This window comes from Bos javanicus, chromosome 21, assembly GCF_032452875.1.
Source record: "Bos javanicus breed banteng chromosome 21, ARS-OSU_banteng_1.0, whole genome shotgun sequence".
NCBI classification, from domain to species: domain Eukaryota; kingdom Metazoa; phylum Chordata; class Mammalia; order Artiodactyla; family Bovidae; genus Bos; species Bos javanicus.
This window is the reverse complement of record NC_083888.1, coordinates 19,223,674-19,244,364: the sequence shown is the minus strand read 5'-3', so window position 1 is coordinate 19,244,364 and position 20,691 is coordinate 19,223,674. Positions and strand designations below refer to the sequence as shown.

Here is a 20,691-nt window from a genome sequence, read left to right as displayed (position 1 = left end):
GGCCTCCCAGTGGGCACTGCCGGGGTCGGGGAGGGGCCCTGGGGTGAGGGAAACTGGAGTGTCATACTGTCTCTTCATTTTTCCCAACTTACTACCAAAATGACCCTATGATTCATACTTAAGAGTAAATGACAACTTTGTGTCCATTTAATGTGACAGTCATGAAATTAAAAGACGCTTGCTCCTTGGAAGGAAAGCTATGACAAACCTAGACAGTGTATTAAAAAGCAGAGACATTACTTTGCTGACAAAGGTCTGTATATCAAAGCTATGGCTTTTCCAGTAGTCATGTACGGATGTGAGAGTTGGACCATAAAGAAAGCTGAGTACCGAAGAACTGATGCTTTTGAACTGTGGTGCTGCAGAAAACTCTTGAGAGTCCCCTGGACAGCAAAGAGATCAAAACAGTCAATCCTAAAGGAAATCAACTTGAATATTCATTGGAAGGACTGATATTGAAGCTGAAGCTCCAGTACTTCGGTCATCCGATGAGTAGAGCCAACTCACTGGAAAAGACTGTGATGCTGGGAAGTATTGAGGGCAGTAGAAGGGGATGACAGAGGATGAAATGGTTGGATGGCATCACTGACTCAATGGATATGAGTTTGAGCAAATTCTGGGAAATTGTGACGGACAGGGAAGCCTGGCATGCTGCAGTTCATGGGGTCACAAAGAGTTAGATATGATTTAGTGACTGAACAACAACAGCATGTTTGGTTGCTGCACAGCACTTTAATTTCACTTGAAAATGTAGATTTCTACCTCCGTTAGAAGACTCAAAAAATATGGTGTCACTAGGCTACATTCCCTTGGTGATAGATAATACGGTTGGGTGGCTGGAGCTGAGCAGCTGTTACATGCTCTATATTGTTTCCATTCTCATCTCTGTTTAGTTTTCTATATTTTTCTTATTCTCAGGTGTCATTGACATAAAGCAGGTCTATAATTATCTCACATGTTCCAGTTTCCCTTCTTGGACTTGGCCAGGCTTCCTGCCTACTCACAGGAGTGTCCACTCCTCCATCCAGGGAGCATCCATGTCCCCAACCTCATATACAGCCTTCAGCACATTTCACATGCTCTGAAATCATATATAGATATGTGTGTACATACACGCACACATGTTTGTACAGGGCACCTGTAGATTTTTTTTCCTACTTTATAAACATGAGCTTATGTCATGCACAGGGCATCTTGCTTTTCCACCGCCCCTGACAGATTCAGTTGGTTGTCTCCAAGGACCTTAGTCCTCTCCATCCACCTTACTTATTTTCTTCCCTCGTGCCTCCTGTGGGTGTTTCCACTGACCACCCTTCTCTAGATCAATGGATCCTCCCCTGTGAGTCTCGGACACTAGGGAACCCAGGATATGACAACGGGTCCTGGGATCCTTGTGACCACCATACTCCAGAGCAAGAGTAGGGCAAGCTTTTCTGGAAACTTTAAAAAATATGACAAGGATTATATTTTTAATTTCTGTTATCTGGAATATAGAAAGAAATTTTGCAACTTAATAATAAATAGGCAAACAACCCCCCAAAATAGGCCAAACTTCCTAAGAAGTTTTAGTGTATCTGACTGATTTAAATGAGAGAACTTTTTTTTATATTTCTTTATGTATTATAGAATTCTAACAACAAAGTTTTCATTTGGTATTTTATCCTCTATACAAATTTAAGTCTTGCCTCCGGGGTCTGGGTCTATGAGAATGGTTACTGTTTTACAAAAATGAAAATTAATATAAGAGATAAATGATTTAGATGCACTAAACCCACCTAATCACCAATTGTGCTCTTTTGGAAAAGTGTATAAATTGTGTCAACTGATAGTTGCACTGTGTTGGAAAAATGAGAGTTCATATAAGAAATAAGTCATGTAGTTCAAATGGCATAGCTTGATTGCAAAAATAGGCTGAAATATTTTATAAAGACTGATATCTAAATGGTAGGTAAATACATTAAAAAAATACTCAAACTCATTAATAGTGAGGAAAATGCAAGGTATAACCTCAATGAGATATCACTACACACCTTAACCAATGCAATGATAATTTTTTAAGAAACAGTGAGCAATAAGGCAGAAAACACAAGTCAATGCCAACTGAAGAGGATCTCAATTGTCACAAGGAGAAGTTTGAGTTTTATCTTTTAAAAGAAGTTTGAGGATTTTGAGAAGGGTAATGATATGATTTTAAATGAAGTTTCAGAGGACCTCCCTGGTGGCACAGTGGTTAAGACTGTGCGCTTCCAATGCACAGGGCACAGGTTCAACCCCTGGTCAAGCAACGAGATTCCACAGGTTGCATGGTCCTGACAATTAAAAATAAATAATAATAAATAAATAAAACTGGCACACTATAACTGTTTAAAATTAATAAAAATAAAGTTTCAGGAAGATTAACACATTCATAGAATGGCTAATTTAATAAAATGATGTAACATGAAAAAATCTAATAAAAACATAGTATTTCTTTTAATAGAAGGTAAGTATTAAAGTCATTAAAAATCTGATGGCCTAAGATAAATAAGCAAATCTGATTGTCCATTTGACATGTTTAAAAAGTTGGGACTAAACTTATCTTGCAGCATCTCCAGGAGTTTATTCTATTGTTTGAATATTTTTACAGGACCTTCCCCTTAATACATTCTGCTACTGCTACTGCTGCTAAGTCGCTTCAGTCATGTCCGACTCTGTGCGACCCCATAGATGGCAGCCCACCAGGCTCCCCCGTCCCTGGGATTCTCCAGGCAAGAACACTGGAGTGGGTTGCCATTTCCTTCTCCAATGCATGAGAGTGAAAAGTGAAAGTGAAGTCGCTCAGTCATGTCCAACTCTTCGAGACCCCATGGACTGCAGCCTACCAGGCTCCTCCATCCATGGGATTTTCTAGGCAAGAGTACTGGAGTGGGGTGCCATAATACATTCTAACTTTGTATAAAACAATAGTTGTAGACAATTAGCTGGAATATTATCACATAATAAAAGACAATAATGCCTTAGTCTTTCTATAATTCATTCATTTTAACTCTTCACCATCTGACTATTCCAGATGTTCAAGCTGAATTTAGAAAAGGCAGAGGAACCAGAGATCAAATTGCCAACATCTGCTGGATCATACAAAAAGCAAGAGAATTCCAGAAGAACATCTACTCTGCTTCATTGACTAACGCTAAAGCCTTTGACTGTGTGGATCACAACAAACTGTGGAAAATTCTTAAAGAGATGGGAATACCAGACCACCTGACCTGCCTCCTGAAAAATCTGTATGCAGGTCAAAAAGCAACAGTTAGAACCAAACATGGAACAACAGACTGGTTCCAAACTGGGAAAGGAGTACATCAAGGCTGTATATTGTCACCTTGCTTATTTAACTTTTATGCAGAATACATCATGTGAAATGCCAGGATGGATGAAGCACAAGCTGGAATCAAGATTGCCGGGAGAAATACCAATAACCTCAGATATGCAGATGACACCACCTTTATGGTAGAAAATGAAGAACTAAAGAGCCTCTTGATGAAAGTGAAAGAGTAGAGTGAAAAAGCTGGCTTAAAACTCAACATTCAAAAAGTTAAGATCATGACATCTGGTCCCATCACTTCATGGCAAATAGATGGGGAAACAATGGAAACAGTGGCTGACTTTATTTCGGGGGGCTCCAAAATCACTGCAGATGGTGACTGCAGCCATAAAATTAAAAGATGCTTGTTTCTTGGAAGGAAAGCTATGACAAACCTAGGCAGCATATTAAAAAGCAGAGACATTACTTTGCCAACAAAGGTCCGTCTAGTCAAAGCTATGGTTTTTCCAGTAGTCGTGTATGGATGTGAGAGTTGGACCACAAAGCTGAGTGCCGAAGAATTGATGCTTTTGAACTGTGGTGTTGGAGAAGACTCCTAGGAGTCCCTTGGACTGCAAGGAGATCAAACCAGTCAATCCTAAAGGAAATCACTCCTGAATATTCGTTGGAAGGACTGATGCTGAGGCTGAAGTTTCAATTCTTTGGCCATCTGATGAGGAGAACTGACTCCTTGACAAAGACTCTGATGCTGGGAAAGGTTGAAGGCAGGAGGAGAAGGGGACAACAGAAGATGAGATGGTTGGATGGCATCACTGACTTGATAGACGTGAATTTGAGCAAGCTCCAGGAGTTGGTGATGGACAGGGAGGCCTGGTATGCTGCAATCCATGGGGTCGCAAAAAGTCAGACGCTACTGAACGATTGAACTGAACTGAAGCTGGCTACTTAGTTTTGCAAAGTTAATTTTTTGTGTTTGGCAGGACATTCTCAATGAAGGAAGCAGTGCATTGATTCGCTGGCCCAGCCTCCTTCATCTGGGTCGTGTCTGTCTTGCCACTGCAGCTGGACCATCAGCACAAACTCCAACACTAAACTTAAACTCCAGGCCCCATTGTCTGGCACTGGTCATACCCCTGGATCTTTGGACAATGTCAAATTACTATAAAAGTTTATAAATGTTCACTGTGTGTACTTATCTCATTGTGGACCAGGAACAGTTTGCAACTGGTACTACTCCACAAACTGCATTTTGAGGAGCACTGTGCAGAGCGCTCTCTGGGAAATGATGGATGAGCCCCAGGCTGGGGTATAATGTAGAGATGAACTAAAGTTCTAAAGAGATCCCTCCACTAAGGGATTCTCTGATGCTGTGCTTTGGGAAGGCGACAAGCTTGGGAAATTAAAAGCTCAGAGAGGGTGCCAGATCTTTCTGAACCTGCTTGTCCTGATGCCAAGAAAGATCACTGCCCCAGATGGGCAATCCGGAGAGATCTCAAGTCCATGCTCCCTCACTTACTCAGTTTGGTTTAGGAACATTGGCAGAGCCTACTTCTTTGGAGTTATGCGGGAACCACCCAGAGACTCTTTAATATTTTCTGCGCATAAATCCCTTTGACTATATGACTGTCCCAGGAATATGCATTCTCATACATTGGAAATGTTGCATTCAGTTACAGGGCTCTTGTAGATCTCCTAGAGCCCATTCCAGGACATTAGTGGACCCATGGGCCTCAGGGTACGAAGCAGCCTTGGAGAAGTAAGTCAGGTGATTCCTGCACTACCTTTCCTTCAGGTGTGGGTGAGCAGAATCCTGGGCTCATACTTAGGGCTCCCCCTTGTGGTTCCTCCCCACAAATACCAGAGGCCCCAGATAGACAAGAGAGTCCCTCTGGAGGCAGACCAAGGAGTCTGAGCCCTGACAATGATGCCCACACTCACCTTCATGGTCCTCTTTTCCTGCTTTGATTCAGGAGTTTGGGGACCCCCGTCACAGGACCCTCAGAAGGTAACTATTTAAACCTTTGGGGAAGATGGAGTGCTGCTGGATTCTCTAACATTTGGATCAAACTCTTAAGAGTTGATTGTGGTCTGGAATATGCATCCTCAGGGAATGAGGGGCTCCTGAATGAGGGCTTTGTTGGGGGAGGGGTAATTCTCACAGGAGAATCCAGGGACAGAAGGAGTGAGCAAGGTTTATGGGAGAGAGAAAGTGAGAGAGAGAGAGTAGACTCTGGCAGGAAAGGCCATCCCACCCTTGGGTACCATATTAAGCATTTGGGACTCAGTGGGAAGCCATGCCGAGATGTAACCAGATGTTCACTTACAGAGAAGCTTCTGGATTTCCCCCCAGAGAGCAAAATGGCAGATATGCAATAGGGCAGGGGGAGGGTTCAAAAAGTGAGAGGGACCCTGAGCTCAAACTAGCAGGCCTTCCAAAACCCCGGACAGGTGCAGGTACATGCTGGGGGCTGGGAGCTCACCCAGGTAGAGGGGCTCAGGGAGGTGGGCTGGACATTAGGAACTGCGGCCACATCTGGGCCTTTGCAGCTCAGTAGATGTTTATGAGGCACCTGCTCTGGGCCAAGCTGGACCAGAGGCTGAGGACCCAGGTGAGCAAGGCCCAGCCCATCCTTATGAAACTCTCAGATGAAGGAAGGGAGACCCATGACCTGACCATCAGTACATCCACGGGGCATGTCCACAGAGGGGAGGGCAGGTGTCCTGAGTGGGGATGGAGGATGAGGGGCAGGCAGGACACACCAGTTCCAAGTGGAGGGTGAAGGGTGTGTCTTAGTGGAGGAGGCGGGAGAGGGGGCCCAGGAAGGAGAGAGCCCGAGCTCCAGCCTGAGGAGTGGGGGTTGGCTTGTCTGGGGAGAAGGGATGTGCAGGAGGCAGGGGGTGGGGCTGAGTTTGGGCCCCCTCTGTAGGGCCTGTGGCACCAGGGACTGAGGATAGAGAGTTATCACCTGGATTCACTGAAGAGCCCTGTTCTCAACGTGCTGAGCAAGGAGACTTGTGGAAGTCAGTACGTAGTTGCTTTTGTAGATAAAAAATTAATCAATAGTCCATCTAAGAAAGAAACTGAAAATTTATTCGAGCCATCCTGATGATTATAACTGGGGAGACAGTCTCTCAGGAAGCTCTGAGAACTGTTCTGAGGAAGTAAGACTGGAGGCCTTAATGTGTATGTGACTTGGGGGGAGGGGGACATGCAATCAGCACACAGCTTGGCAAGAAGGTAACTTCACGCAGGAGGAAGAGATATCTTAGTTAATGGTTTTAGTGCTTTTCTAAGTATGGGAAGAAGTGAGAAACTGGGTTCATAAAAACTTCACCAGAAAATGTTGACCAGAGGGCTGGTTCTGCAAGTTTTCTCAGAGCACAAAATGTCTCATCCTGACCTTCGCACTGAACCCCTTTCATGGTGGATCATAGATGACTGCAGGGACTAATGACTTCATGCCTGGAGAACTGGGCTTGGGCGACATTCTCTATTACACAGTCCCCTCCATTTCTCTCTTATTATCCATTTTCAGAGGCATTTTTTGACTGACTTGTCCCAGGGTGCTGGGAATGCTCATTCCCTGCTCAGAAGACAAGTCTGCTGATAGACCACGCAGTGTGCTGTTCCTCATCCAGTCCCGTAAACAGCAGCCAAAAGCCTCTGCACCACCTGTCCTACAAGTCTGTCAGCTCCAGGAAATGGTTTCCATTTTTTGCTCCTTCCCATCTCTAGGGTCACAAGATTACAGTCATGGATCTTATAGAGCTGAATATTATATGAATAATTTCAAGTAGCCTAGTCATCATTAAATTTCATCACAGACACAATCACAGAACTATTAATGCAAGAAACAAGAATCTTATAGAATTAGGTAGAATACAAGTAATAAAGGTAGTGACATTAATCTGATTCTAAGTATTGTACTATATGTGTGTTAAGCCGCTTCAGTCATGTCCGACTCTTTGTGATCCTATGGACTGTAGCCCTTCAGGCTCCTTTGTCCATGGGATTCTCCAAGCAAGAATACTGGAGTGCGTTGTCATGCCCCCTCCAGCGGATCTTTCTGACCTAGGGATTGAACCCACATCTCATATCTCCTGCATTGGCAGATGGGTTCTTTACCACTAGAGCCACCTGGGAAGCTGGTCATAAGTATCAGGTTGGTACAAATATAACTGCGGTTTTTGCATTATTGAAATTTGCTGTTTGGTATTGGAATACATTCTAAATAAATGTGGATATGCTACGCTACTGCTGCTGCTGCATCGCTTCAGTCATGTCCAACTCTATGCGACCCCATAGACGGCAGCCCACCAGGCTCCGCCATCCCTGGGATTCTCCAGACAAGAACACTGGAGTGGGTTGCCATTTCCTTCATGCATGAAAGTGAAAAGTGAAAGTGAAGTCGCTCAGTGGTATCCATCTCTTAGTGACCCCATGGACTGCAGCCCACCAGGCTCCTCTGTCCATGGGATTTTCCAGGCAAGAGTACTGGAGTCGGGTGCCATTGCCTTCTCGCTGGTTATGCTATATATCATTTTAATTACATGTATCTAATTTTATGTTTATTGCTAATGACTTACTACTTGCTGTTTATTTTATATTTATTTTAGAATATGGAAATGCTGTTAGACAAAAAGCAAATTCAAGTGATTTTCTTATTTGAGTTCAAAATGGGTCTTAAAGCAGTGAAGACAACTTGCAACATCAGCAGTACATTTGTCCCAGGAATCGCTGACATACAGTCCAGTGATGGTTCAAGAAGTTTTGCAAAGGAGACAAGAGCCTTGAAGATGAGGAGCATAGTGGCCGGCCATCAGAAGTTGACAATGACAACTGAGAGCAACAATTAAAACTGATCCTTTTACAAATGTACAAGAAGTTGCTGAATAACTCGATATCAACCGTTCTAACATCACTTGCCATTTGAAGATATTGGAAAGGTGAAAAAGCTTTATACCTGGATGCCTCATAAACTGACCAAAAATCAAAAAAATCATCCATTTGAAGAATCTTCTTCTCTTTTTCTATGCAACACAGCGCTGTTTCTCAATCAGATTGTGGCATGCAACAAGTGGATTGTAGGGGAAGTGGAACGGATGTTCAAGAGGGAGGGGTCATAAGTACACCTGTGGTAGATTCATTATTGTTGTATGGCAGGAAGCAACACAATATTGTAAAGCAATTATCTTTCAATTAAAAATAAACATTTTTTTTTCTTAAAGTGGATTGTATGTGACAACCAGCAATGACCAGCTCAGTGGCTGGACTGAGAAGAAGCTCCAAAGCACTTTCTAAAGCCAAACTTGCACCAAAAAAAGGTCATGGTCACTGTTTGGTGATCTGCTGCCCGTCTGATCCACTACAGCTTTCTGAATCCCGGTGAACCCAATACATCTAAGAAGTATGCTCAGCAAATCAATGAGATGCACCCAAAACTGCAATGCCTGCAGCTGGCATTGGTTAACAAAGAGGACCCAATTCTTCACAACAACACCCGACTACACGTTGCACAAGCAACACTTCAAACGTTGAACAAATTGTGAACAAGTTTTGCCTCATTCGCCATGTTCACCTGACCTCTCACCAACTGACTAACACTTCTTCGAGCATCTTTGTACAGAGAACACACTTCCATAACCAGCAGGAGGCAGAAAATGCTTTCCAAGAGTTTGTTGTATCCTGAAGCACGGATTTTTATGCTACAGGAATAAACAAACTTATTTCTCATTGGCAAAAATGCAGTGATTGTAATGGTTACTATTTTGATTAATAAAGATGTGTTTGAGCCTAGTTATAATGATTTAAAATCCATGGTTTGAAACTGTAATTGTGTTTGCACTGACCTAATATGTAGGCAGCATTATCTTCTAAGGAGTTATTTTTAAAAATTAACCTTTATGGTGGAGCAGGTATTTCTGCCCTTGGGAGGGCTGGTTTGCACATAATGCTGATGCACAATGCACTAGACGGGAGGGAAGCAGTCAAAACCGGGAGAGATAATTTTTGTTTAAATTTTTCTTATCTTGTCTTAAATTGTGAATTTTATTTCATTCCTTCTTATGATTTTCCCCAATCCAACAAAGGCCGCTGGTGCTGATCACTTGATTCATCCCAGTACAAGAGTGAGTGAGGACTCAGGGCCACAGTTTCCTTCCACAGCAACCTGAAGACACACGTGTCCCGGCCTCTCCTCCCTGCAGCATCACCAGAAGGAGCTGCCATCTGAGGGACACAGCCCCACCCAGAGGAGGGCAGCTCCAGGGGTGAACAGGGAGGAGCCATGGTGTGACAGCAAGGCCGTGGGGACAAGATTACATGGAAAGTAAGGACTGTTGTGCATCCCCTCCCACCAGTTTTGCCTTCACATGTGACTGTTTCCCATCGGGACAGGGGACCCCAACCCAACATGACTCCAAGGTGGAGCATGGGGGAACCACAGAATAAGTTAACATAATGTCTGTCTCTAGCTCCAAAGCTGCCATCCAGGTGTGAGTCTGGAAGAATCTAGGAGTAGTCTTATCTGAGTGAGGATTTTCTTGGCCTGGGAGACTGCTTCAGTTCAGTTCAGTCGCTCAGTGGTGTCCGACTCTTTGAGACCCCATGAATCGCCAGCACACCAGGCTCCCTGTCCATCACCAACTCCCAGAGTTCACTCAGACTCACGTCCATCGAGTTAGTGATGCCATCCAGCCATCTCACCCTCTGTCGTCCCTTTCTCCTCCTGCCTTCAATCCCTCCCAGCATCAGAGTCTTTTCCAATGAGTCAACTCTTCGCATGAGGTGGCCAAAGTACTGGAGTTTCAGTTTCAGCATCATTCCCTCCAAAGAAATCCCAGGGCTGATCTCCTTCAGAATGGACTGGTTGGATCTCCTTGCAGTCCAAGGGACTCTCAAGAGTCTTCTCCAACACCACAGTTCAAAAGCATCAATTCTTTGGTGCTCAGCCTTCTTCACAGTCCAACTCTCACATCCATACATGACCACAGGAAAAACCATAGCCTTGACTAGACGGACCTTTGTTGGCAAAGTAATGTTTCTGCTTTTGAATATGCTATCTAGGTTGGTCATAACTTTCCTTCCAAGGAGTAAGCGTCTTTTAATTTCATGGCTGCAGTCACCATCTGCAGTGACTTTGACTGAACACAAGACTACTATGTTCCAGGCTGAGTTCTGGTCTCCATTCAGGGTTGGGGTGTGTGTAGACATGTAGCAGGAAAGGCCTTGAGATGACCAAGAGGAACTGGAAGTAATTCTCAGTGACTGGAGGGAGGGAGGTGATGAAGCTAGAGAGGTAGAAAGGGGTGCAAACATACAGGGCTTTGCAGGTGACGTTGTGCGGTTTGAGGGAGCAAAGAAAAGCGGTCAAAGGTAACTTAGTTTGAGTTCAGCCCAGGCCGACTTTGAGGGAAAGAATGGAAATAGAGGAAGCAGTGAGAAGCTCATGAGGGGGCACAGGTGAGAGGGCTGGATGGATCTGGACCAAGATCAAGTGGATGCTCTAGAGAGGAGGAAGAGTGTGTGTGTGTGTGTGTGTGTGTGTGTGTGTGTGTGTGTATTCAAAGTATTTTGTGAAGCACATCTGTGAAGGTGGTGCCGTCAACTGAGATGGGAAAGACAAGGAAGGATCTGTGTGTGTTGGCGCTAGGGGGGTTCAGGAGATGGGAGCACACAGGTGGAGACCAGCTCACATCCATAGAGTGGCCTGACCTCCAACCACCTAAAATAGCAGCCTCGCCCATCCCTGCATTCCAATAACTCTCTTTTTCACCTGTTTTCCCTTTAGCATAGTATTTATCACCCACTGACCTGATATTCCATTCTGAAGGAGATCAGCCTTGGGATTTCTTTGGAAGGAATGATGCTAAAGCTGAAACTCCAGTACTTTGACCACCTCATGCAAAGAGTTGACTCATTGGAAAAGACTCTGATGATGGGAAGGATTAGGGGCAGGAGGAGAAGGGGACGACAGAGGATGAGATGGCTGGATGGCATCACTGACTCGATGCACGTGAGTCTGAGTGAACTCCAGGAGTTGGTGATGGACAGAGTGGCCTGGCGTGCTGTGATTCATGGAGTCACAAAGAGTCGGACATGACTGAGTGACTGAACTGAACTGAACTGACCTGATATTACACATTGGTTCTCAGATTTTCCATCTTGTGTTCTAGAGGATAAGCTCCATGAGGGAGGAACTACTGGTTATCTTCTCTGCTCTCTGTCCAGTGTCTAGAAAACTGCCGGGCACACACTTGGTGCACAGGCATATTTGTCAACTGAGTGGAATCTTAAAGCCATCGGACTGGATGAGGACGAGAAGGAGTGAGGGTGGGTAGCTAGGCATCGGGCCTCTTTTTCCTGATAGAAGGGAGTTTATAGTACATCTCCCCTTTAAATAAAAAAAAAAAATTCTGAAGGTCACTGATTCCCAATGGGCAAGAGTTCTGAAGCAGAGAATTTGTATCCTGGGTCCCACCTGATGCTCAGCCTCACACTGGCTGCCTAGAGGGCATCTTAAAGGAATTTGGGATAACTTCCACCCCCAACCAATCTCTGGAGAATCAAAAAAGGAGCTGGTGAAGAACCCCAGGGACTTGAAGACACAACCACGAACGTAGGGCTGGCTGATGCTGATACTGGTGGGGGCTGCTGATGAAGGTGATAATGAGCCAGTCAGCATAGTTCTCTGGCTTCCTGAGCAGGCCTGGGAAGGCTGGCTTGAACCAGACCATGCCTCCAGGCTGGATATGATGCAGAACGCTTCAATGGCATAGAGTACAGCAGCCACGAAGGCGAATGTAGTGGCAGTGATGACTCTGTTTTGGGCGGAGCCTGGAGGCAAGAACTTGATGTAGGTGGTGCCAAGGATGATGGTCGTTGAGAGGCAGGAGATGGAGAAGTAAAAGGTGTGGGTGCAGAGAAAGCCGTCCCAGGAGAAGGGGAGGCCAGACCGGAGCCCACAAAACTCCCCTATGAAGATGGTGAGGGTCACGGTGAAGCAGACGCACCAGATGAACATGCACCAGTTAATTACGTCCCCCTTCAGAGTGTCCTCACTGGCCCCCAGCGAGAAGGGCACACAGGTGGAGAGCAGCTGCCCCAAGTGGAGGAAGAAGTCCACGATGGGCTTGGTGCCCAGGCCTGAGGTCGGGCACATGGTGATCATGGTGGTCAGGCAGGTCAGCAGCACCAGTTTGTAACCTTGCTTGTTTCTCAACCAAAGGCTTATGAATAGTTAAACAGAGTTCATTGTTTTCTAGTTTCAGTTTTGCTTTGCCCGTTAAGCTCTGTTTCTGCCTCAATTCTTTTTTCTCTAGAAAATAAACAATCACTGACCCATGGAACTGATGTGCTGATCTGAACAAAGCAAGAACCACATGTTCTCAGCCCAGAAAGGCTCCTGGTGGATACTGTAAAGTCCCCCAAAATAGAAGCACAGCGCACGCCCAGCATGCCGCCTACAGCCATTTCCTGCTTCCCTCCTCGTATAAATCCCGGCTGAGCCTTGCAGTGCTGGGAGTTGATTCTTCTGGGCAGTAAAACACCTTCTTGCTGGCTTCCTTAAGATAAAGCTACTTTGCTTAAACCCAAGACTTAGCTCTCTGTATTGGCTTCTTCAGCGACAAGCAGCTGGGCCTGACTTGGGGGACAGTGTTGAGAGTCCAGGCAGGAGTCAGGCCCCCAAGTCTCCAACCCCTCCCTTTCTTCCTAGAACAAGGTGCAAAGTGCCACTGGGAAGATAGGGTGGAGTGCCAGCTAGTCCCAGGAAGATCTATAGGTCTTTTCCAGCAGCTGCCGAACTTGCTAGTTTCAGGAACTAGCCCTGCCCCTCCCCAGGCCTTGCTCACAGGGTGCTTTCTCTTTCTGTTAAGAGAAGGAAACTGGCCTCTGAAGGAGCACCGAGCTCTTGACTGAGTGAGTAGAGGGGTGTGGGTCCCAGGAGCCCCCTTCCCACCTGTTCGTGTGTATTCTTTGCTGTTTGGAACTTTGGGGCCAGTTGGACACTGCAGAAGTGGGAAATGGCTTGTTTGTGACTCTGTACCACTCTCTTCCCAAGGAAGAATTGCTTGTTTGTTTGAAATCTGTTCTGGGGGAGCCAATGAATTGGGGGGAGGGAACCTACATCCATCCCTTCTACAAGTCCACTGGCACGCATCTTGGCAGACTGGCAAAACTAAAGGTATTGTTTCAGGAGGAGGGTCCCTTTCCAGGGCCCGAAACTGTGCTCTTGTCTAACACTCGGAAATGAATTGTCCGAGGAGACACATGCGCCGACAAAGCAAGAGATTTTTATTGGAAACGGCGCCGGGGCAGAGAGCAGGAGGGTAAGGGAACACAGGAGAACAGCTCTGCCGCATGGCTCACAGGCTTGGGTTTTATGGTGATGGGATTAGTTTCCAGGTTGTCCATAGCCAATCATTCTGATTTAGAGTCCTTCCTGGTGGTGCCCGCCTTGTTCAGCCAGGATGGATGCCAGAAAGGATTGTGGAAGGTGGTCAGACACATGCTGTCTCCTTTCGACCTTTCCTGAACCCTTCCGGTTGGTGGTGGCTTCTTAGTTCCGTGTTTCTTACCGGGACCTCCTGTCGTAAGACAACTCATACAAGTGGTTACCAGGGTTCCTGGCCAGGGTGGGTGGTTGTGTCAGTGTGCTTCTCCTAACAGTATGACCCTGTATCAAGAAAAAAATGGTTTTCTACTTTTAATACAACCTTGCCCATGTATGTCTTTAGCTGTGAAGATCATTGGTTCCTGCATGGATCTCTAAATTTTTCCAGTATTTTGCAGTTGGAGCTCTTTTGTCAAGAGCTGGTAAGTGGGAGGGAACTCCATGTGCAGGTCTCCTGTTACTCCATAATAAGGATTCTTCCAACAAGGGCACTAAATTAAAGGTAGAAAGGAAACGAAACTGTGAAAAGCCTGCCGCATTCACAGAGGAGTCTGCAGGCAAGGGAGGGAGAAGAGGGGTCAGCTTTTTAGGGAACTGAATCCAGCCCCAGCTCTGTGGTTCCAGTTCTGATGCCCGAGGCAGGTGCTGCCAGGGCATCTGCGCCCCCCTCCCCCCAACTCCAGTCCCCGGAAGGAGGAGGGGTTCTAGTGTGTTGGTGGGACACAGCCTTAGATCACCACAGTGTGAGGAAGAAAGGAGGTCTGAAGGAGTCTCTCCTTTTAAGACGGGTCAGATCACTTGATTTGGCCAGAGTGTGTCCCCTGGGGTGGGGGTGGGGTGGGGGCGTGCCAAGGGTGGATTTCCACTGAGACGATTCCCTGCAGGAGCTTTCAGCGCAGGAGAAGAGTCAGGGGCTGTTATTGGACATACAATCTTTTTCTCACCTCAGATCTACTAACCTGGAAAAAACCAAATCCTCCAAGTTGATCCACAAAAAAAGGTAGAAATGTTTATTAGTATTTTTTTCAAACCACCGTCCAACATGGGCTGATGCACAGACGTGAGCGATGATTGTGTTCACAGTGGAGGAGCGGCACCTCGTCCCAGGCAAAGCCCAGCACTCATCTCTCGGTATTTGGCTTCTTGAGGGATGACCGGACAAGCCAGAGTTTAGTAACATGGGACAAGCTAAAGGGCCTCCAGAAGCTAAAAGATGCAAAGCGGGACCCTCCCCTGGGGTATCAGAGACAGAGCAGCCCTGCTGACACCTTGTTTCAAAACGCTGACCTCCAGAACTGTGAGAGAATATGTGTCTGCTGTTTTAAGCTGCCAGGCTTGTGATAATTTGTTGCAGATCTAGGAAACCAGATTTAATTTCCAGAAATGAAAAATATATTCTTTGTCATATTTTTAAAAAAATTTCTCAGAAAAACTTGCTGACCTCCTGCACCAGAGCATGGTGATCACTTGGATCCCAGGATCCCTTGTCCCATCCTATGTCCCGTGTCTGAGACTCACAGGGGAGGGACCACTGATGCCCAAGGAGCCAGGAGGGAAGGAAATAAGGGGATGGAGAGCACTGGGATCCCTGGAGAGGACCAGCTGCACCTGTCTGGGGCGGTGCAAAAGCAAGATGCTCTGGGAAGACGTGGTCTCATGTTGACAAAACAGGAAAAAGATACAGATATTCCCTACAAACATGTATGCATGTATGTACACACATGTCTACACGTGATTTCACAGCATTTGTAATGTATTGAAGGCTGAGGTTGAGGTTGAGGACATGGATGCTCCCTGGATGGAGGGGTGGACGCTCCTGTGAGCAGGCAGGAAGCTTGGCCATGCCGAAGATGGGAAACCAGTCACAGGAGAGATGATCATAGTCCTGCTTTATGTCAGTTATACATGAGAATGAGAGAAATATAGAAAATACTAAACAGAGATGAGGATGGAAAACAATATAAAGAAAAGAGGCTAGCAGCTGTTTATCTCCAGCAACATCACTGCCAAGGGAACCAAACCAGGTGACACTGTATCTCCTGAGGCTTGAAAAGGAGCTGTAATCCGAATTGTCACGTGAAATTAAAACAATGTGCAGCCACCAAACACTCAGGGAAGAAATAGTAATGCTAGTGATACCACATATTTTTTCATGAAAACACTGTGATGGAAAACTGAACACATCAAGAGTCCACCTGCAGTGCAAACTGGCTTGCAGCCCCTGATCTGCAGCAAATCAAGCTGCATGTGCTGATGTCCAGAGCCAGGGCCTTCCGGGTCCTCTGGGAGGGGGGCGGGGAGGTAGCTGGCACAGATTGAGGGTTCCATGTGACAGGCCTTCTGATGAACCCGTCACATGCTGTTATTCATTTAATTGACACAAAGTAGGTATAGAGACATTGAACAGAAGGGGAAACTGAGGTTCTATTGAGTAGCTTGCCATGATCATCCAGCTATGAAGGCTCTACTCCTTGTCACTCTGAGTGTCCATCCCATCTCACACTTCTCTGCCCTTCTCGCACCTCCTCGTTCCTTCCTCTGTTCTGGCCATGACCTTCCCAGCTCACTGTTTTCCAGTCCACATGCCTGGCTGCCGGGCAGGCAGGGCTCAGCCACTTCGGCTGTGCTCTGACAGGGGCACCACGTCCAGGCTCACAGATTAGAGTGGACGAGGGGCTGCTGGGGGACTCAGACAAACTTCCACTTCCTGCTTTCCAGGGCACAGGCCTGACCCAGGGTCATGCGGTTGGAATCCCCATGCCTCCTCTTCTCCATATCCTCTCTCTGATGCATTCAATGGATTCAAAACATTCAAGTTGTCTCTTATCTTAGGTGGAATTTCAGGGTGACTTCAAGTAATTAAACTGGGATCAAACTGGGGTACACAGAGCATGACACTCCCTCCCTCCCTCAGCCCAGTGACCCTTCCCCACCCTGGCAGTGCCCACTAGGAGGCCAGCAGGCTCCAGGGCTCCCCTGCAATGGGGCTCAAGGAGCTTTGTGAGTCCAGGGAGGTTCTCAGGTTTGCTCTCTGTTTCTCTTTCCAGCCTCAGCTTGTCCCAGGTTTATTATCAGCAAAGGCAACAAGGCCCCTGATGGCTGGAAGCTGGCTGGGGCTCAGGCTGCTCTCCCTTCAGCCCTGGGGGCCTCTTAGCAAATAATCCCTTGGAAACAGGGCGGCTGTCCCTGCGGAGGGGGCGGGCTGGGAGAGGCCTCACTCCCCCCACACACGGGACCCAGGAGGAGGCCCCGTGTGAGCAGGACTGCAGCCCTGGCTGGAGGGACTGTCTTGGGCGGTGACCTGGGCAATTCCGTGGTCTCCAGGGTCCCTGCCACTCTGGCCACATGTCCCTGTCACAGCCCTGAAACCCCTTCAGGCCCCTGTTCTCCTGTCTCAGTTCCAGCCCAGGCCCCTCCTCCATGGGAAGGTTGGCTCCATGCCTGCATCCCTTCTGGGTCAGAAGACCCCTACTGGGCTGCCTCAGGGCCCCTGGGACCCTGGGATCCCCCCAGTCATCTCCACTCTGCCCCCTCACCCCCACCCCAACCCAGGCGCATCCTCAGGGCTGGCCTCTGCCAGGGGTCCTGCAGGGGCCTCCTCTCTTAGCTCCTGCCCTTAAAAGGATTAGATTTGCACGTGGATTGCTGCTTTGGAGCTTAAAAAGCTGGCATTTTAACATTTCGTTCCTTGGTTCTTCCATGATGCTCCACCTTGGAATCATGCTAGGTTGGGGTCCCCTGACCTAATGCAAAAGAGTCACATGTGAAGGCAAAATTGGGGAGGGGAGTCACAATAGTCCCTACTTCCCATTTCATCCTGTCCCCACGGCCTTGCTCTCACCCCATGGCTCCTCCCTGTTCACTTCTGAAGCTGCCCTCCTCCGGGTGGAGCTGTGTCCCCTCACATGGCAGCTTCTTCTAGTGATGGCTGCAGGGAGGAGAGGCCTGGATTCATGTATTTTCAGGTTGCTGTGGAAGGAGGCTGTGGCCCTGAAGGTGTGTTCTAGGCTTTGGTCCTGGGCTCCACCTAAGGGGATTTCTGCCATGTGTGCTGTAGAGCAAAGAGTTCATGCCCACGGCTTTGGTATATTTATCTGGGGTTCCAGCTTCATGGTCATGCCACCTTAGGGAAGGACTTAATTCCCCTACCTTAGTTTTCTCATCTGTAAAATGGGGTTAGTCAAAAGGATACTCCATAGTCCCTTTTCTGAAACCCTTGGGGTCAGATATTCTCTAGAATTCAGGATTTTCAGCTCCATACAGGTGACATAGTACATCTACTCTACATGACATCACACCCCACTGGGGTCTGAAAGCACCTTGTAATCATACACATTAGTGTTTCGGGAACTGAACTTTTGAACAGTCACATTAAGTAAAATAAAAAAAGATCATAATTTGTCTCAAGTTTCTTTGGGTCGAATTTTGTTACCAATTTTTTAAATATTCATTTTCAGTTTTGAGAGACTTGAAGGGTTGGGATTAAAGATAAGGACCATCCATCTCTGTGTCTCCATAAATAATGGCCAGCTTAGGGAGATCCACAATGTTCATGGTTTGAGGCTAGACCACAACCAGCTGGGAGCTTTGGGATAAGACAAGTCTCCTGACAAGGCCAAGGGTGATGGGTGGGGAGAACCATTCTGGAGCAGCTGTGCTGTTTGTTACCTGAGTGTCTGAGCCATTGGTTCCAACTCCACAGGTCCTGAGCCTCAGCCCTCACAGGGCCTTGAGCCTTTTCCAGGCGTCTGACACAATCCACCTCTGGAACTGGATCTTTCTCTGGTGGGTCCTCAGGGAAGACCACTGCTGTACTGGTGACCGTGACCTGCCTGACCATCACAGCACCATGCCCACCCGGTGGATACACCTAAGCAATGACTCCATCCTCTGTGTGTTACTGCTCCTCCGCCTGCCGCAGCTCTTCTCCACCTGCGTGGCCTTCTCGCTTGTGGCCGACATGGGCACTCTGAGAGGCGCCATAGGTAACTGGTCCATGTCCTTCTGGTGTGTCTGTTTCGCCATGACCCTCATCATCTCCATAGTCGACTTATGCAATCTCTATTACGATTTTCCTTTCTACTGGCATAACATCTGCGTCACCTATGCCTGCTACGCTGCCCTCATCTGCCTCTCGGCCTCCATCATCTACTCCATCACCTACCTCCAGTTCCTGCCTGATCATCCTTACCGGGACCGGGCAATCGCTGCCACTGCTTTCTCCTGCATCGCGTCTGTGCTGTATGTCATAGAAGTGGCCAGGATGAGGGCCTGGTATGATCTTGAGGAGATCTTCTTCTATGTACACACCATGTCAGCCCTGCTGAAGGTGCTGGAGACCTTTGTGGCCGGTGTCATCTTTGCCTTCCTCAGCAACACCTCCCTGTACCTGCACCAGCCAGCCCTGGAGTGGTGTGTGGCCGTGTACTCCATCTGCTTCATCCTGGCAGCTGTGGTCCTCCTGCTAAACCTGGGTGAATGGGAATATATGCAGCCCAGGCCCTTCTCCATTTTCCAGCTTTTGCTCACCCTGCTCTCCGTCCTCCTCTATGTCAGCTCTATGGTCCTCTGGCCACTCTACCAGTTCAGCGAGGAGCTCGGCGGACTGCCCCAGCGGTTCATGGACATGAGCTGCGTTGATGAGCTCTCCTACAACGTGTGCGACTGGGACCAGTGCCTGGCTGTAGCCATCCTGACAGCCATCAACCTGCTGATGTACATGGTCGACCTGGTGTACTGGGCCCGCCAGGTTTCCATAGGGACTAAGGATGTCTCCAGTGCTCCTGATTCTGTCTGGTCTTATCGGGTGTCTTCACGGAGTGAAGATATCCTATGATGTCCTCTTCCTGGCTCCCTCTCTCCCTCCTCACATCCTTCCCCATTCATCTCACTCTCTTTATGTTTCCTTCCCTCCTTCTGCTGTGTCTCCTTCTTGTTTTGTTGCCCACATCCTGTTTTGCCTCTTTCCTTTGCTCCTCTCATCTTTTCTATATTTTCTGGTTTTCACCCCTCTTGCATTCATCCTTGGCTTTCTCATCTCCTGTGTCCTGACCACCTCTCCCCATTTTCCTTCTTCTGATCCATCACGACCTGAGACTCCTTCCTTCTCTGCCCACCACCTCCTAAGGTGCTGACTCCACAGCACACGGCCCTCTGTGCAGCTGTTCACACCCTGGGCCTCTGGAGGGGCCTCATTGCCAAAGCGTGTCTGTCCCCCGGCAGTGCCTTAATGGTGTGGTTGGGAGAGTTTAGGGGATGTGGGCAGATAGGAAGGGATTGGGATTTTTTTCTCCCAGTGGAGCAACTGTACAGTGTACCTCCCCTCTAAGTTAAAAAAAGAGCTCTGAAGGTCAATAATTTCTAGTGGGTGAGATTCTTGCATGAGATATTCTGGATTCCTGGGCCCCACTTCGTGCTCAGTCCTCCAAGAGATTGGCTCCAGAATTTTTGCAGGCTCACTAAACATCCATTTCTTAAAGGGCATTTTAGAGGAAGCCAGGGGTAAAGGCCTCCATCCCAACTACTCTCTGGGGAATCAAAAAAAAAAAAAAAAAAAAAAGAGCTGGTGAGGAACCCCAGAGTCTTGAAGACACTTGTCTGCAGTGTTTGTGAGGGGTAGTGATGTGGTCCCCCTGACTCAGTGATCAAAACAGCAGATCCTGCCTCTGCAGGGAGAAGAGCATGGATGCTGCCAACCCTAACACTGTAGTTTGTCTGGGTGTTTTGTTTTGTTTTGTTTTCCATTTTCTTCTTCTGGTCTGGAGGCCAAAAATTACTGAGTGACTCTGTTCTTCAAGAGAAAGTTTCAAATTTTCTTGGGCAGGTGGTTTGTAGGGGGTGGGTTTGCTGCTTCCATTGTCAAAGGAACTGTATTGTTTGAATGTGAGGGGACATATACGTGTGTTTTTCTATGTCCGTTGCTTTTTGATGTTGCTTCCTGCTTCTCTGGGACTCAGGCATAATTTGAACTATATAAATGTGCACAATTTAAAAAGA

At 47.3% G+C, this 20,691-nt stretch overlaps 2 protein-coding genes across 4 annotated transcripts in view; one reads left to right on the top strand and one right to left on the bottom strand.

Annotated features, from left to right (window-relative positions):
• Positions 1 to 12,471, bottom strand: part of LOC133234720 (myeloid-associated differentiation marker-like) — a 25,744-nt gene extending 13,273 nt beyond the window's left edge. The window contains exon 1 of the mRNA XM_061395609.1: positions 11,853 to 12,471. Coding sequence (XP_061251593.1) covers positions 11,853 to 12,471 — 619 coding nt within the window. The remainder of the gene's footprint in view (positions 1 to 11,852) is intronic.
• LOC133234151 (myeloid-associated differentiation marker-like) lies at positions 11,648 to 20,691 on the top strand. Of its 3 annotated transcripts, none has more exons than XM_061394369.1 (2): positions 11,648 to 13,220; positions 18,398 to 20,691. In XM_061394369.1, exon 2 carries the CDS (start codon positions 18,545 to 18,547, stop codon positions 19,529 to 19,531), a length of 987 nt encoding a protein of 328 aa, XP_061250353.1. In that variant the 5' UTR covers positions 11,648 to 13,220; positions 18,398 to 18,544; the 3' UTR covers positions 19,532 to 20,691. The 3 variants fall into 3 exon arrangements, with proteins under 3 accessions (XP_061250353.1, XP_061250352.1, XP_061250354.1); XM_061394368.1 differs by lacking the exon at positions 11,648 to 13,220 and adding an exon at positions 13,229 to 14,117; XM_061394370.1 differs by lacking the exon at positions 11,648 to 13,220 and adding an exon at positions 14,043 to 14,117 and having other exon boundaries at positions 14,645 to 20,691.